The sequence below is a fragment of the Gasterosteus aculeatus genome, chromosome 1 (genome assembly GCF_964276395.1).
Source record: "Gasterosteus aculeatus chromosome 1, fGasAcu3.hap1.1, whole genome shotgun sequence".
Classification (NCBI taxonomy): domain Eukaryota; kingdom Metazoa; phylum Chordata; class Actinopteri; order Perciformes; family Gasterosteidae; genus Gasterosteus; species Gasterosteus aculeatus.
Window position 1 is genome coordinate 9853646 of NC_135688.1, and position 15399 is coordinate 9869044.

Below are 15399 nucleotides of genomic sequence, written 5' to 3' on the forward strand. Positions count from 1 at the left end.
ATCCACAACAGGTCTATGCCCAAAGCAGTTGAGGAATGAAACTCTTATGCAATACCTTCTTGTTTCAAGTGGGGTGTAACATTTCCTTGTGTGTGCACAATTCACAAAACTATTTACATACAACGCGGACCCTGTTGTCACCTTTGCTAACTTTTGGCTGGAAGATGATCAGTTCTCAGTAATAGACAAAAAAGTTGCATAAGAATGTTTATTGTATTTACAAGTATATAAAATCATATATAGGCTATTAGTCACCAAGGCACACACAACATCCTGAAAGAAATTCTATATCTATAAATAAAATGTTTTAAAAGGAAACTACAAAAATAATCATGAACCTAAAATAGCTAAATTAATTGCTTGCTACAAATTGAGTAATTGAAATAAATAATATAGGCCCAAGTTCCCCTATTTTAAAATTAACATACCATTAGCACTTCTAAACTTAAACAAAATCTGAATTCCGTTTAGCTGTGAAGGGAAACCCTCAGTGACCGCCGCTGAAAATTCTGGCTTTGGGGGGGGGGTGGTGTCTTATGAAGGCACTTGTACGCATTGTGGAGGCACTCCACATAAGTGTGTTTGAGTTTTAGTCCTCAGTGCATAATTAGATTAGCAAAGTGCATCCCAGACGTACAGCGAGGAGAGAAGTTACTCCACTTAAAGTGCATCCGTTGTAGGAAGTGAGCGCAACAATTGTGTGGTAGAAATGGGGCGTGTTCCCTGTTCCCGGGACACTCGGATCAACTGAGTCCGCACCATCAATGCCTTAAAGCCCGGGACTTGAAATTACTTATATTGGGGATTTTGAGCGGTCTTCACCCTCACAGTACACAGTGTGTTGCCTTTGATAAAAGAAGTTTGCACATTGCAAACCTAAAATCACAGCACAAAGTAATAAATTACATTATGGTTGGGCTCTGCCAGTCCGGTACGGTCAAAATCTCCCCAGTCTAAACTGGTAGTATACTTATTGCCAAGTCATCATATCAATACCCAAAACCTTTATCAAATATTGCATAAATCATTCATTTGGGTCCGTCAAATTACAACATTGTCAACACTTAAACCATCCCAGACCAGCTAGAGACACAAAACAAAAATATACACACATCCCCTGAGAAAATAACCTGAAATGGCACAAACAGCAATACGTTTTGAAATTAAAAGCGTGTGTGTGTGTAATATGGCTGTGTTAGTTATTCCGTGTTGCTGCTGAGATTGATCTTAACGCCCTTCGCTCCAGCTTCAGATTTACTCTCACTGCGGCTTTCTTTTGTCTTCCAGAGAGAAGACTGGAGTCTTGGAGGTGGCTGCTCTACCAAAGGGAGGACCTCACGGGTTGTTCTGGAGGCATGATGTTAAAACGATCAGCACAGGTTTTGAATGTATTTGATTTACATTTTTGTCTGCATTACATTGTGTTCTGTACCTCGACGACGGTATGAATCCAGTTTAACATCTCTTCAACGTTAGTGTAAACGCCTGGCTTGTCCTTCCGAGCGCAGCCGACGCCCCAGCTCACCACTCCAACCAGGTGCCAATGAGAGGAGGTCAAGTGCACCAAAGGACCCCCACTGTCCCCCTGGGAGTCACAACAACATTCGTATAACATCGGAACGCATTTGCCAGAAATGAACTATAACTAACTTTTTCATTTGCAGTTTTAAATCAACTATGTTTGTCCCTTGCATTAATGGACTGTTACCTGGCAGGCGTCCACTCCGCCCACCAGTAAACCGGCACAGAGCATCCTTGGGGTCACGGCACTACCATACACTGAGGGGTTGGAGCACTTGGCCCAGTCGATCAGACGTACAGTGGCCTCCTGGAGTGACGAAGAGACCTTCCCTGAAGGGACAAGGAGGCGATGCTCAGATAATCGGGGTAACTATTGGTAACAACCGGTAGCGTGTAGGTTTCTCACCGTTCTCCTCTCGGTATCCCCAGCCAGTCACACTCACGGCGGCATCGGGGAGAAGGCCGAAGGCTTTAGGAGGTAGACAAACCGGCTTTTGGCTGGCTGAAGAGACAGAGACAGACCATTCATTGTGAACATTTTGCCTAGTTGTCATTGACGGTATAGTTAAGACCGTCGATCCCACAGGCTGAATTTGAGCCAGTGAAGAGCACGTTGTTTGAGGTACGCACCACGAGAGGGCAATGAGAGCAAAGCCCTCGCCCTGCTCAATGGCCCTAATGTCACCCGTTCACGTTTAAATAATGAAGGAGACTCTAACCTCCCACTCCGATGGGGCTGCTGAGTCTCATCAGCGCAATGTCGTAGTCGCTTCGCACAGAGTTGTAGTCTCCATTCATGATGATCCTGTCCACATAGGAACCTCCGAGTGCGCTCATGAACGTCTGGCCTGACATCACTCTCCAGCGACTCAGCTCCTTTTTACTCCTGCAACGGCCAAAAGGAGAGATTGAAGGAAGAGGTGCAAGCGTGACTTTGTGATTTACACCACGAAAGGATATTTACTGGAATGGTTTTCACGGAAACCAGACTGACCCCGAAAAACAGTGGGCGGCGGTGACGACCCAACGCGGGGACACGAGTGTGCCTCCACATGTGTGCTGGCCCCCCTGCTGCAGGCTGACCTGCCAGGGCCAGTGCTCGATAGAAGCATCTGTACCCCCGACAATACGTCCCTCTGAGACCACCGAGCCACAGTCTGATAAAGAAGAGCATCTTGTCAAGATCACAACTGTTGTCCATTTAAAGCCAACTTTTTGTCCAGATCCTTTTATTATAACAGCAGTAAAAAAAACATGTTTTTTGGTTACGAATGAAAGAAACGTTTGTCTCGACATGTATGGGCTTGTTAGTGTGAAACATTTTCCACCCATGAGTCCTTCTCCGCCCTGTTAAAAACCTGTAAACTGTGTTAGGAATGGGTTGTTTTTTTCCTTCTTCAAAAATAAAACTCACCTGAACATGACAAGGATATGACAGATCCGGAATTGCAGGCAGTGCTGTTGGGAGACAAAATGCATTCAACAATTTTCCTGTATCACAGATTTGTTCAATTGGAAATCAACTCTGTCAGCAGCGGTGTCTTTTTTCACACAGTTTTCAGCACTGGTTAGTTAAAGAACTTCAACAACAATGATTTTCCCCATTTCATGACAGATGCCTTGCTCACCGGTTTGCGGTAGCCAGATGTATGGGCGTGTTCGTAGAACCAAGCCGGATAGCTGTAAATGGTCCATCTTTCAGGGAAGACAAGGTGTCCACCGGCACACGGGTGCTACTGGGTTTACTGTTGAGACAGAAGGGCGAGGGGGGTAAAGTGAGACTTGCCAACAAAGAACTATGACACGGAAGCCGCCTCGTGTTCGCGGGTGGACTCACGATGTGTAGCCCAGTTGTCTGCAGGCCGTCTCCGTGTACTGCTCGGCCCATACGTCGCTACACACAGTCCGCCAGCCTTGGGCTGCACTGTACACCTGCAGCACCCGCTGCCCCGTGATGAGACGCACTGCAGGGAGAAGTGGCACAAAAAAAAGAGGAAGAGAATAGGAGTTTTTTTTTGTGCGCGTGGAGACAAAAGCTTTAGAGCCGCGCGTTTCGTTTTACCTGGAAACGTAGTGGTGACCGTAAATCTGGACAAGCACGTAATTTCATCCTCTCCCCCGGAACAGTCGTTTTTCCCGTCGCAGGCCTCGTCTATCGGGATGAACTTCACTGAACTCTTGCAGAAGAAATATTTACTGTCAATCAGCACCTTAACTGTGAAGTACATCGGAAGGGAAAGGCGTAAAGAAAAAAGAAGAAAAAAAAGGTTAGGCATTTTGCTTGGATGATTTGACATACAGTAAATGACACTGAATTCTGTGGGGAATTTTAAGGCTTTGACAAACAAGTTTGTCTAGTGTCGAAGCAGTGACGGCAGATGTAAAAATAAAAAGGAAGGGCCAGTTTTGGGGTGACACCCTGTGGTGTTTGCGATTGTCCTTTGAGTAATGAACTACTTTGATTAATTGGCACTCACTAAAATATGCAGCGGTGACCAGTATTCCCAGTACGATGACAACTGACAGGACCGTCAGCAGCACTTTCTTCCTCTTGGACGCCTTCCCTTTATCGGTCTCCGGGGCAGTCATGGGCCTTCTGTGCCGCCCTGGCCGTAAAACCACTGACAAGAAGAAAGGAGGAAATGATAGAAAAATTAGAGAATATGTATATATTTTTTGCCAAGTATAATGAAACAGCCTCCATGTATTTTACAGGGTGTTCATAAAGCAGCATACATGTATTTAAATCAAACCAACTCCAAAGGACAGCTTACCTGGCTGCTCGGGATTCAATGGTGCTGTGCTTTCCTCACGCACCTGGACGACCGTCTGTGGGAGAAATATCAAGGATAGATGAAGTGTTGAAACAACAACGCGCATTGCTTGAGAGAAAATATACAGTGTGTTTCATTTCTGTGTGGTGGCGATTGTGAAGGTTTTGCGTGCCAGTTTCTACAAAGCGATCCATTAGCTCTCCTGGTACGTTTGCACAGATCTTCCATTCCAAGTGGTATACACACAAGTGACAATAGGTTGCCTCCATCTCACACAAAAACTAATAATACAATGCAGCTCTAGGGGAGGAGCCACAAAAAGGATTAGCGGAACACAGCGTGCCACGATTCGTCTCTCCCCATGCTACAGGCAGCTCCCATGATCATCTATCGTACAGACTCCTCAACCCCGCCAGGAAAAGAATAGTGTATTGTGGCGGGCCCTGCTGGGACCTTGTGTGTGTGTGTGTGTGTGTGTGTGTGTGTGTAGCGGAACTCATTGTAATGTTGCAAGAGGGTGGCCGCCCTTCAACCACAGGATCCGGGTTTAAGCTCCATGATACTCAAGTATCCTCCAGGACGATGTCAGCTGAATCACCGCTGCATTATTGCACACAGTGCATTGGATGCGTGTAGGAAAAATCCAACCGACGGTCCAGGGAGCTCTTGTCATCTACCTGCCGCGTTTACTTCGTCTCTTCTGAACAGCTTTTTGTTTACGGCCTGAACTACACACTCAGTGTGGCGAGCATATGTTAGCCGATACTTTGTTGAACATTTAGAGAACAATCGGTTATGACTAAATAAAGAATTGCTAGAACTACCGTTAAACGTTCCTCTTTTAATTCCTCCATTAGCTGATTTCTTTACCAACGAGATCATCGAACTGTAGTTAACTTAAAAGGAAGCGCTTAGTAATCAACTTTGAGAGGTTTTAAAATGTCCTCCCTGTGTCTCGTCTTCTCGTCACTTAAACGTAAGGACGAGCAAAGTATGTAGACTCTCTATAGGTCAGGTTTCTTTTCCCCTCAGGAGGGGAGCTCATTTTGAATCTTTTTCATCATTTTGAAAGCTATGAATCAGCTGTGCTGGCTGAGACGGTTTTGCTAGACTATGCAAGTCATTTCAACTAGTCACGTCTAACTGGAAGCTTAAAAGCTGCATGCGTCAGAGACAGTTTGTTCCTACCAGTACGTGTTGTGACATTCAATCCATCAAATCTGGCTTTACCTTTGAAACAAGCAATGTTTTTTGCTCGTGTGCATTAACCCTTTGGCAGAAGAAGAGTTTAGCTCAATTGTAGTAAAAAGGCCTTTTGGCTTTTTGTATCTAGCTCTCTTTACGTGACAGGATGTAATGTTGTCCTCGGAGGCCGCCGAATATTTTCCTTAAAAAGACTCACCCAGAGCTCAGAACATGGAAGTTTATTTCAAGTCAAGTCCAGATTTTTGAGAGAAAAAAAAAATACACTGACCTCGCTGATACCAGAAACCCCAATAAAGAAAAAGTAGGAGATAAGTGACACTTTTTAGAGAGTGGAAGGCCTGCCTATTAAAACCAGAAAGTCCAGAAGCAAAGAGTGGACAAACACACCTGCAAATACAAGTTCTCTATTGTCCCACCGGGACACACAAGTGGCTTCTGGGAAACGTCTTCATCGGTACTCAATGACTCAACACGATCCATAGCGGGATTCTACACGTCACGCATTGAAGGGCCCCACGTCATAAAGCGGACTCGAGCCGGTGACCTCGTGTTAATCGGAACCGCGACCACCCACCTGCCGAGAAGCGGAACCGAGTCAGATTCGACCTTTTGTTCGAACGACGCTGTTCCCGCTCGCTGTTTATCTCGGCTTTGTTCGGTTATTCGTCCCAAAACCGAAACGTTCACTTTGACAAAATACGCGCGCGCGGTCCGGCGCGTTTTTAAAAATCACAGGGCAGTGAGAGACAGGTGCGTTTAGATTAACTCGATGACGTCACTGCAGGGCAGTGAAGCCAACACCGCACTTAGTGTGGACACGAGAGCCAAACATGCACCTGTGGCGCGATCCCATGTCGTTACGGCGCCATAATTCTACGTGAACAAAAGGCACAAACATGCAAAACGCTCCCGTATGGCTGCAGGTAGTATCTCCCAACATGCAAACGTCGCGTGCCGGCTCCACGAGAGGAACTGGCTCTGCACACGGCGTCATGCCGCCTGCGATGCAAAGCAGGGGGCCGAGGTGCCATCTTTACATGCGTTGACTCTAATTGCACTCACCCGCATGATGTGGGAGTCCTTCTTATGGCTGACACGGAGCACGGAGTCAACACTGCCCTCCCTCCCTGGACAGAGGAGGGGTCTGAGGCTCCCGGATGTCCTTCGTCCTCTTCCTCTCACCTTTGTCCACACTGTCGTCCCCCTGGCTTTGACTGCAAAAACTGTGTTTACGACGTCTCTCTGTCGCTCCCTTGCTGTCCTTACCGTGTTCTTTCTACAGCAGAGCAGCTAAATCCAACCTGTCCCTCTGCGTTAAAGAGTGCTGGTTCGTGTCTCGGTGCTTTGCGCAGGCAAAGAGACTTTTAGAATCCCCGAGCCTGGCTGACAAAACAGAAGTATTTCAGGTAACCTGAAACCTCCTCTCTGTCTCTGTCACTATCTCTCCTCCCACTGCAAACCTTTAAGCCCTCTGGATATAAAGCACACCATGTCTCTTGTTTTTTGTTTCGCTTTTGTGTTCGTTCACTCCCCCGGTCTCTTCCAGTGCCATTTGCCTCTCAAAGTGTTACCCAAACACACAGCCTGCTGCAAATACAAACGTATGGAAAAACAAAGACGTATCACAGTGTTCCACACTTGGAAAAAACAAAGACGTAGCACAGTGTTCCACCTTGAAAACTCAGACACAACACGCAGTCAACCGCGCTTTGCTGTTGTCCGGTAACGTGCCTTTAGGCCGAGGCGTGGTTCTCTTGTCTGTGTTGTTTTGACGGTCTAAACAAGTCTGTTGGTATCAGTCAGGAGTTCCTGACATCACAGCGTGACTCATGCCGTTGCCACGTCTCACAGTGTGAACAGATCGCTGATATGACAACCCCTGACCCGCACGAGCCACGCTGGCCGCATGCAAGGCTAGCAGGAAGGACTAGGTCTCAAAAGTGTTGCTGCAGGTCATCAGCAGGAGAACATGAACGTCTGTCCACAATGTAAAAGTCAATCTGTTCAGTTTCTGTTAACGCTAAACCAATATTTCAAATTTAAAAAGATGTCTTCTGGGAACCACAATGTACATTTCATGGCAATCTATTAAAAGTTGCGGATGTATTTCAGTCTTTGCCGGACAAAAATTTTAAAGTTAGTTAAAAAATGGATTTGAACATGTCGAAAAATGATTGGAATGTGGCCAAAGATGCAGCACGCCAGAAGAGATGCAGCGGCACGTTTCTATACTGTATGCGACTGGAGCGACGATTGGGAGTGTGAGAAAGAAATGAGGCTGACTCAGCAGAAAGGGGCCACTATGAGAAACAGAAGCTGACTGTGTACCTGCGGAAGTATTAATGCCATGAACATTAGAGCTGACCTCCGACCTGTCCTCACTCATAAAACTCAGACTCAGAATATAAGCATGCAGAAACAGCTAGAGGAGTGGGTGTATCCGTGGTTGTAGGTAAATACAGACAATACAATTCCTCTTTCAGTCAATAACCTTGGTTAATCCTTGTTGATGTACTACTTGCCAAGACGTTTAGGGACTCCGACCTGCTATTGAATCTGGACCATTAACCTCCTTTTGTGTGTCTGTCCGTCTGCAACGAGTTAAGGTCAATGAAGTGTGATACCAGTAAAATGATGGGCCCCAATAGAATCACCCGTATGTACGGTACATTTCCCCTTTTCCATTCCCTCTAACATGGCACATTTCCCACAGAGTTTACATCGCAAATCAAATTAGTATTACCCAGTAAAAATGTTCCGACATGATTAGACAATGGCCGACAAGATCATTACTCATTGTTTTAAAGAAGAACATGGGAGCAGTTCATGGATCTAATAAATCAATCGTGCACCCTTGTTCAACTCTAGGCTTGTTTTGTGCATCTGAGAAAAGCTGCTTCATTTAGCCCGTGATCACATCAGCTCTGACAGCGCAACAGCCAAACACACAATCCATATCAGCCTCATGAAGTATATTATTTCTCCATTACGGTGGGAGCTGAGTTATCGTTCTTTTTCAAACTGAAGGCTCCATGGCAATAAACTGCTGAAGAGTTTATAGGCCGGATAGATAACTTATTAACAGATCGAGCTCTGGGATTGTTCTTCTCACACTATCATTTTGATGCGCTAACTAAAATGAATAAGTTAAAAATCATTCTATTGTATCACTTATTCTCTACGGAAAATGTTTGATTTAAATTCTCATTGACTTGAAGTTTGCCAGCAGATGTAAATTCTCTGCAATCTTCTCAGAAACGTTAAACAGCGAGCTTTGGAAACATTAATTTAAAGCATTTAATTCAATTTCAAGGCCAACTTTGAAGAAAGCAAAAACATCCTAAACACAGGAAAACACTGCAGTCCAAATACAAAATAAATCTTTTTTGAGCAAAACATAAGTCGTACTGCTAAAGAAAATCAGTTTAAATCAGGATCTAGTTTCCTTGAAAGCATTACACCAGCATTTAAACAAACAGCTCCTACTCAAACATGATGCAGTTCATTTATTCAATCCTCCTGCAGAATGATTTTGTTTCTGTCGAAATGCATCGTCATCCTTTTAGTGAGTTGACAGTTAAGGTTTAAGAAAACCCCCCGTGACTACACACCGAGACGTCGTCCCCCACTCGGCTCTTGCTCACCTGTGAAGCAGCTGTCACTCTGTCAATCCCTGTCAGAAAAGGATCTGAAGACACCGACACTGAAGAACTCTGGATGTCTAAAGATTTTGCATTTTACTCAGAGGATTTTCTCGACTGACCTTTATTGCTTGTAGAGAGAATTCCTTCTGAGTTCCTGCATCTGATCTCTCTGTCCTCCACTTTTAAAGCAAACAGTTCTCTCTCTCTTGCTCCCCCTCTCACACAGAAGAATACCTCCTCACTCCCTCCGTCCACACACACACACACACAACCTCAATTTACCATCAAAGCCATTATATCTCAAGGTACCCAAAACCTCCTTTGTACACACAGGTGTGCATTTTGTGTAACATGATATTAAGATTAGGAAATGTTAGCGGAAGGAAAACTTGAAAAAATAGACTTGGTTAATAATTGAACTTTCTCACTTCCCAGGACTCTGAACCAAGTATTTTTGTGGCTTTCAGGTCTGTGAGAAGGGATCTTGTTTCAAAACTGTATGTGTTTTTAGAGTAATTAGAGCAATGGAAAATGGAAAATAGAGCGAAAATAAGTGAGAAGAAAGAAAATGGGTGAATTGAGTGTCTAAAGAAAGACATGAAAGCTCCAGCAAGGATATATGTGATAATACTAAATGCCTGCCCCAAACTGTACAGTCTCTAAATATTATAAAAAAAATTGTTGTAAAGTCCTGTCAAAATCAACACAATTGCTGTGATCAAAGTCTGGTGTCACTGCCCTTAGACAAATGACTTTTTTTCAATAGTGTCATTGTGTCAATTTCCCATCAGGAAAATTATGAGGAAGTATTTTTGTTGTTTGCTGGGAAATATCAAATTACTCATGCAACTAAAGTAGACCACAGCCGAATATCCCACAAGGCATTGCAGTTCAAACAAAGGATAACCGGTAAAAGCCTAGAGACATGAACATTTTTTAAAAAAGGGGATTGGCCAATGTGTGTTCAGCCTGAAATATAACATCTACACAGAAACATGAAGGATTAAAAACAAGAAACATCAGGATATCAGAGGATATTTACTCACTTATTCATCAAATATTTATTTTTAGTATAAAATAAATACACACAATTGAAGATCATATTTTATGATGTTGTCCTGGTGGCGTGACGTATGGCAGCAAAGTGGTGTACCATTCATATTCACACCATTTCAGGGTTTATGGCCTCGGGGATTGTGTCGAAAACCTTTTTGCAACAGACTCAGCTCTGCCACTCAGTCAGTCCGCCATTCTTGGTAAATATTTTCTCTCACCTGACCTTGCAAGGTGCAACCCACTCCACTGTGACTTACCCCCTCGCCCAGCGCAGCAGGCACACGCAAAGACAGCACAGAATCCTTCTGAAACTGTGCTCCCCCCTGCCAGTGAGTCGACGGAGTCGTCTACGTGCTGCTAATTTGACAATTTGTGAGTACCAACAACAGCCTTGTATGCTGCTCAGCTTCATCGTCACATGTTTGTGTTCAGAACCGTTGATCTGTAGGAGTGGCTTTAGAGGGAGGCCCGAGGGGATCGGCTTTTACAAAAATGAAATGCGCTTGAATAGCACGATGGTCCGATTTTGGAAATTAAGCAGATCACAACTCGCTAACTGAAGTTTTGCTTGTCGTTAAAAAACAAACCGAGCTGCTTGTGATACTTTTAAACCATAAGATCTTCATAGTTTCGTTCATCAGGTAAGGGTATGTCTATTGCGTCAGGGTATGCCTACAGGCTCAGGGTATGCCTATAGGCTCAGGGTATGCCTACAGGGTCAGGGTATGTCTATAGGCTCAGGGTATGCCTATAGGCTCAGGGTATGCCTATAGGGTCAGGGTATGTCTATAGGGTTATGCCTGGTATTCTCAGAGAGAGTTTTGCTGGCTTTGTCATCGCCCCGCAGGCCCGTTGGGAGTTAATAGACGACTTGGAACGGATTGTCTAACCGGTTAAGTTAATGTTTAGCGGTATGACTGTTGTTTGGGAGTTACGGTTACGGCCCGCAGAAGCTTGTATACTGTACACTAATAAATCAAAACAAGCACGACGGTGTCTCGTAAATGTGCTCAGCAAGGGCTGCGAGGGACAGAATTATAAAGTCTGAATGTGAAATCCATAATCCTTTTCTTCCAAATTAAAATGAAAATAACACATTCTTGAATGAAGATAGGAAAGTCCTCCATATGTTAATTCTAACATGTAAATGTGCTTAATGAAAAGGTATTTTGTCATAATCAAAACAATTCTTAAACTATAGATTTTCAACAATTACAAAGAGGTGTAGTAACTCAGTTATCCAGCAGGAGTCCTCAAGCACCGTCTAATCCAGGTGCCATCCTTGGCGATCTGTTACTGATTTGTTAAGGAGGGAAAAATGAGAGGCGAGTGGCAGAGGTGTGAGAACCTGAGAGACCAAGAAAAAGCCTCATCGTGTTGTTGATTTGGTTGCAAAATAGATATCTCAAGTTTAAGTCTCAAGCTGGATCTCAGTCAAGCTTGTAAAAAGTTGTTGCATCGCACAGTATCAAATAATCCATCCATCCATCCATCCATCCATCCATCATCAAACTGCTTATCCTGCACACAGGGTCGCGGGGGGGCTGGAGTCCATCCCAGCCAACTTCGGGCGATAGACACGGTACACCCTGGATTGGTCGCCAGCCAATCGCAGGGCTAACACAGAGACACACAACCATCCACACTCACATTCACACATCATCAAATAATCCCAATGTCAAATTTCAAGCATGGGATTCTAAGCATAAATGTCGATGGCAGAGCAGCAGCCCGGCAGATAGAACCCTTTTCAACACATGCCAAAGAAGCAGGGTGGAAGAGAGGCAGGATAAAGAAAGAAGATGGACCGGTTTGTAAGAATGACTGGTATGGGGACATGGACAGGCAGACGTAAGCTAAAGACCAGGCACGAGAGTATACTCTGCCTCTGATCTTCAGTCAAGACTAGTGATTTAACAAGGCGCATGTAAATTAATTGAGTTGAACACGTAACGGACAGAGAAGGGAGGAGAAGACATACAAGAAATAACTTTGGTCATCCCAGCTGCTCGACTATGGGGAACGCTGGTAAGAGTCTCACTCATGTTGACAGTAACTGTGAAGCAACAAAAGACTTCTTTACGTAGTGATCCAGCTGGACTTTTCCATTTTTACTTTTACAACACTGCTGCCCTTTAAACAGAGCTAAATATACGGGGCTGCTTTGGAGTCATTGTCTTTTAAGGTTTGGTTCACACATCACATGTTTCCTTTTTAATGTGTAAGCTGTAACTTATGTTGAAAGTGTCTTTTAAACACGCACATGATTTACATATATATTATTGTATACTATACACTGCATGTATATATAATCTTGCTTGAATGTTGCTAGTGAAGAGTTCTCCATCCGATACTGCTGAATAATGGACCAGAAGTCTTCGTTGTTTACATCAAGTACCAGCTGTTTTTTTGTGTCCCTTAAAGTCCTTCAGAACTCCTTATTCCTCTCATACTTTGAGAGGCGAATGAAGGCAGATGCAAGAAAACCGATTTCCAAATCTAATTTCATCAAATTGAATATTCACTCACAACGAACATTTATTGATCCAATTAAGGAATATAACCTTATAACACCTCAAAAATCATTTTTGCCCCTCGGTTGGTCTCTACATTGTTCTCTCTGTGTTAAATGTATGACTATAATCTAATTACCTCTTTGTATTTGAAGGGAGCGGCGTGAACTCGACGGCAGTCGGTGTTGTTGTTGGCTTTGGGGTTTTGGCTATTCTCTTCTCCATTGGTATTTTTCAATACTGGGGAAAGTATAAATGCAAAAAATGCTGCAAGAAAAAGGGTGAGAAGAATTTCAGTAATTCAGTTTTTTCCTCCAGAGTTATTGAGCCACAGGGATGTGTATGGTTTTACGTGCCCAGGAATTGAATTGAATTGAATTGTGACCATTTTTCATACAGTAGCAACTACTTTCTATAATATAGTTGGCAGAATGTGAGGACTATAAATACACGTGTGGTAATCGTTCATATATTTTTACACTATGAGCACTTGATACAATTGACAAAACCAAAATGATCTGGATAGTTATGTTATTACCCTCTAAAATACATTCACTTTGTAAAACTACGGTTGATTGGTTGCTGAACAACATCAGCCACAATGTAGAACATGATGAATCTCTCATACTATTTTCACACTAAAATGCACATCTACTCCATCTTCTCTTTCTCTACAGAGCCATCGCTGAAAGACAAAGTGCTCAAGTAAGAGGATTTTTTCTCACGGATCATTTAAATTCAAGCTGCATTTACTTGCGTATATATATATATATATATATATATATGTTTCATAGTTGATCTCTCTGTCTACAGCAAAGTTGGCTTAAAGAAGTCTCCTCCCCCCTTCTCCATCAGCAGCGTCACAAAGTGACGGCTGACTTGGTGGCAGTTGATGGTGGAAACCGCCACCGCGACGGAACCCCTCGTCTGTCACATACCTACGCATGGCTTCTTTTTAAAAGTCTGTTATCCAACATGTCAGTGGCCCACTTGTAGTTTTGGTCTTTATCCTGAAAACAAAGTGCTCACTTTGAGACTGAAAGCATTGCATGCTACTGTGTGTGCAACAATGTACTCTTGTCTAATGTGTAAAATAATGATTACAAATCATGTGGAAGGAACATAAATATATATCTATATAACTGTGTGCGTCTCACATTTTGTGGCTTGTTGTAAGCACACACACACACACACACACACACACACACACACACACACACACACACACACACACACCCACGACAGAGAAACAAAAGCCTGCTGCTCGAGATGAGAAGAACTGTTGAGGCGAAGGCAAGCTAGATTAAGCAGCAGCTTAACCACAGCAACAGGCACGCCGTTTTTCTTGTAAACTGCAAGTGACTTCCCTCTATCTGCTGCCTTCTTCATACTTTCTTTGGATGGTGGAATTATGCCTCATAGTTTTTCCTCTATTAAACTGTCTTTCTGTAATTCGTTGTTTTTCTTAAGAAAGGTCAACTTCTCTCAGTTAGTAGTTTGTGAATATGATTAGAATGATTTCAGACCACTTCAGGCTTCCTTCTCTGCACATACACACAAATGGCAGATGAGTCTGTGAGTCAACTATGTTGGACGTTAAAGGTAGGTTGTTTCATACCAAAGCAAATTCAACAGTTGAGTCTGTCTCACTTAGTCGTGAAAAGGTGTTAAAAGGAGATGAGAAAACCCACCAGCCTGCCTGTGTAATATAAGCACTTCCTGTTGATCAGTTAAGAATCACCTCAAAACTTCCTTTATCATTGGGGACATTTTTCACATTTTGGTCACACATTTTGAATAGATTACCAGATACTGTTTCCATTGTTCAACTATCTGCAGCTCTACTGTTTAGTACCCCCCCCCCCCCCCCCCCCACAAAAAAAATATCACGTGACTGTATTCATGAACTGCATGAACTTTCAGAGCAACTGGTAGTCACACATCATTGGACATTTATAAAGTGCTTTGTGGTGAAGTAATGGCCTCACAATAGCATGTACGGAGGAATTTGTCCAGACAGTCAAATTTAAATACTGTTGTGTGTATATACCACTAAGTAGTATTACTACTCGCAGAACTGTTTTGGTGATAATTATTATTCCTTTGTTCTAAATGTATTATGAATTTGTGGACCTCTAAAGTAGGAGTGGTTAAGTTTGTGAGCGCATTGTTGCAGCCTGTCACTGCCTACAAATCTAAAGGTTAGATTAGAGCTATATTTTTTAATCAAGTTACAACATTAACACAATACTAGTAATAATCACATTATTCTAGCATTGGAGAACTGGTAGTTCTGCAAGTTAAAACAGAGAGAGTATTTCTTGAAGGCCTCCTAAGAGCAACCAAGCTTGAAGTGGTAAGATGAGATAGAAGATGAACTGTGATCTACAGTTTGACTTTGCAGTTTAAAGATGAATTTGTTTGTCAACTTTTAGGCTTAGCCAAAGGTTTTCTCACTTTTGTGATCTCCCCACCACTGCCAGGGATCTGCTTCATCAAGAGTGACATTTCAGCAGCATTTCAACAGCATTTCAACAGCGCTGTTGAAGATGTATTTTACTGAGATACATGTTGGGTGAACTTCAGCGCCGCAGACAATACTCACTCTATTCAATGTGAAGCAGGACTTTTTGGATCTGAGTCAGAGACTGAGGAAGTCTTCTTGATATAGAAGCTTTGAAAACC

General features: G+C 43.3%; 1 protein-coding gene and 1 long non-coding RNA gene across 5 annotated transcripts; one reads left to right on the forward strand and one right to left on the reverse strand.

Moving 5' to 3' along the window:
- Window positions 1-194: 194 nt before the first annotated feature.
- Window positions 195-9334, reverse strand: tmprss4a (transmembrane serine protease 4a). 3 transcript variants are annotated; one of them, XM_040198744.2, is made up of 13 exons: window positions 9146-9334; window positions 4296-4350; window positions 3999-4142; window positions 3584-3736; window positions 3359-3485; window positions 3150-3266; window positions 2936-2979; window positions 2516-2678; window positions 2241-2407; window positions 1928-2023; window positions 1709-1851; window positions 1433-1585; window positions 195-1347 (listed from the first exon to the last, which is right to left on the reverse strand). In XM_040198744.2, the coding sequence occupies exons 3-13, from the start codon at window positions 4108-4110 to the stop codon at window positions 1336-1338; spliced, it is 1287 nt and encodes a 428-aa protein (XP_040054678.2). In that variant the 5' UTR covers window positions 4111-4142; window positions 4296-4350; window positions 9146-9334; the 3' UTR covers window positions 195-1335. The 3 variants fall into 3 exon arrangements, with proteins under 3 accessions (XP_040054678.2, XP_040054534.2, XP_040054596.2); XM_040198600.2 differs by lacking the exon at window positions 9146-9334 and adding an exon at window positions 6564-7234; XM_040198662.2 differs by lacking the exon at window positions 9146-9334 and adding an exon at window positions 6076-6561.
- A 1102-nt stretch (window positions 9335-10436) lies between these two features.
- LOC144409497 (uncharacterized) lies at window positions 10437-13856 on the forward strand. 2 transcript variants are annotated; one of them, XR_013467966.1, is made up of 4 exons: window positions 10437-10573; window positions 12870-12995; window positions 13392-13419; window positions 13528-13856. It is a non-coding gene; the product is annotated as an uncharacterized LOC144409497 (long non-coding RNA). The 2 variants fall into 2 exon arrangements; XR_013467965.1 differs by lacking the exon at window positions 10437-10573 and adding an exon at window positions 11739-12229.
- Window positions 13857-15399: the final 1543 nt, after the last annotated feature.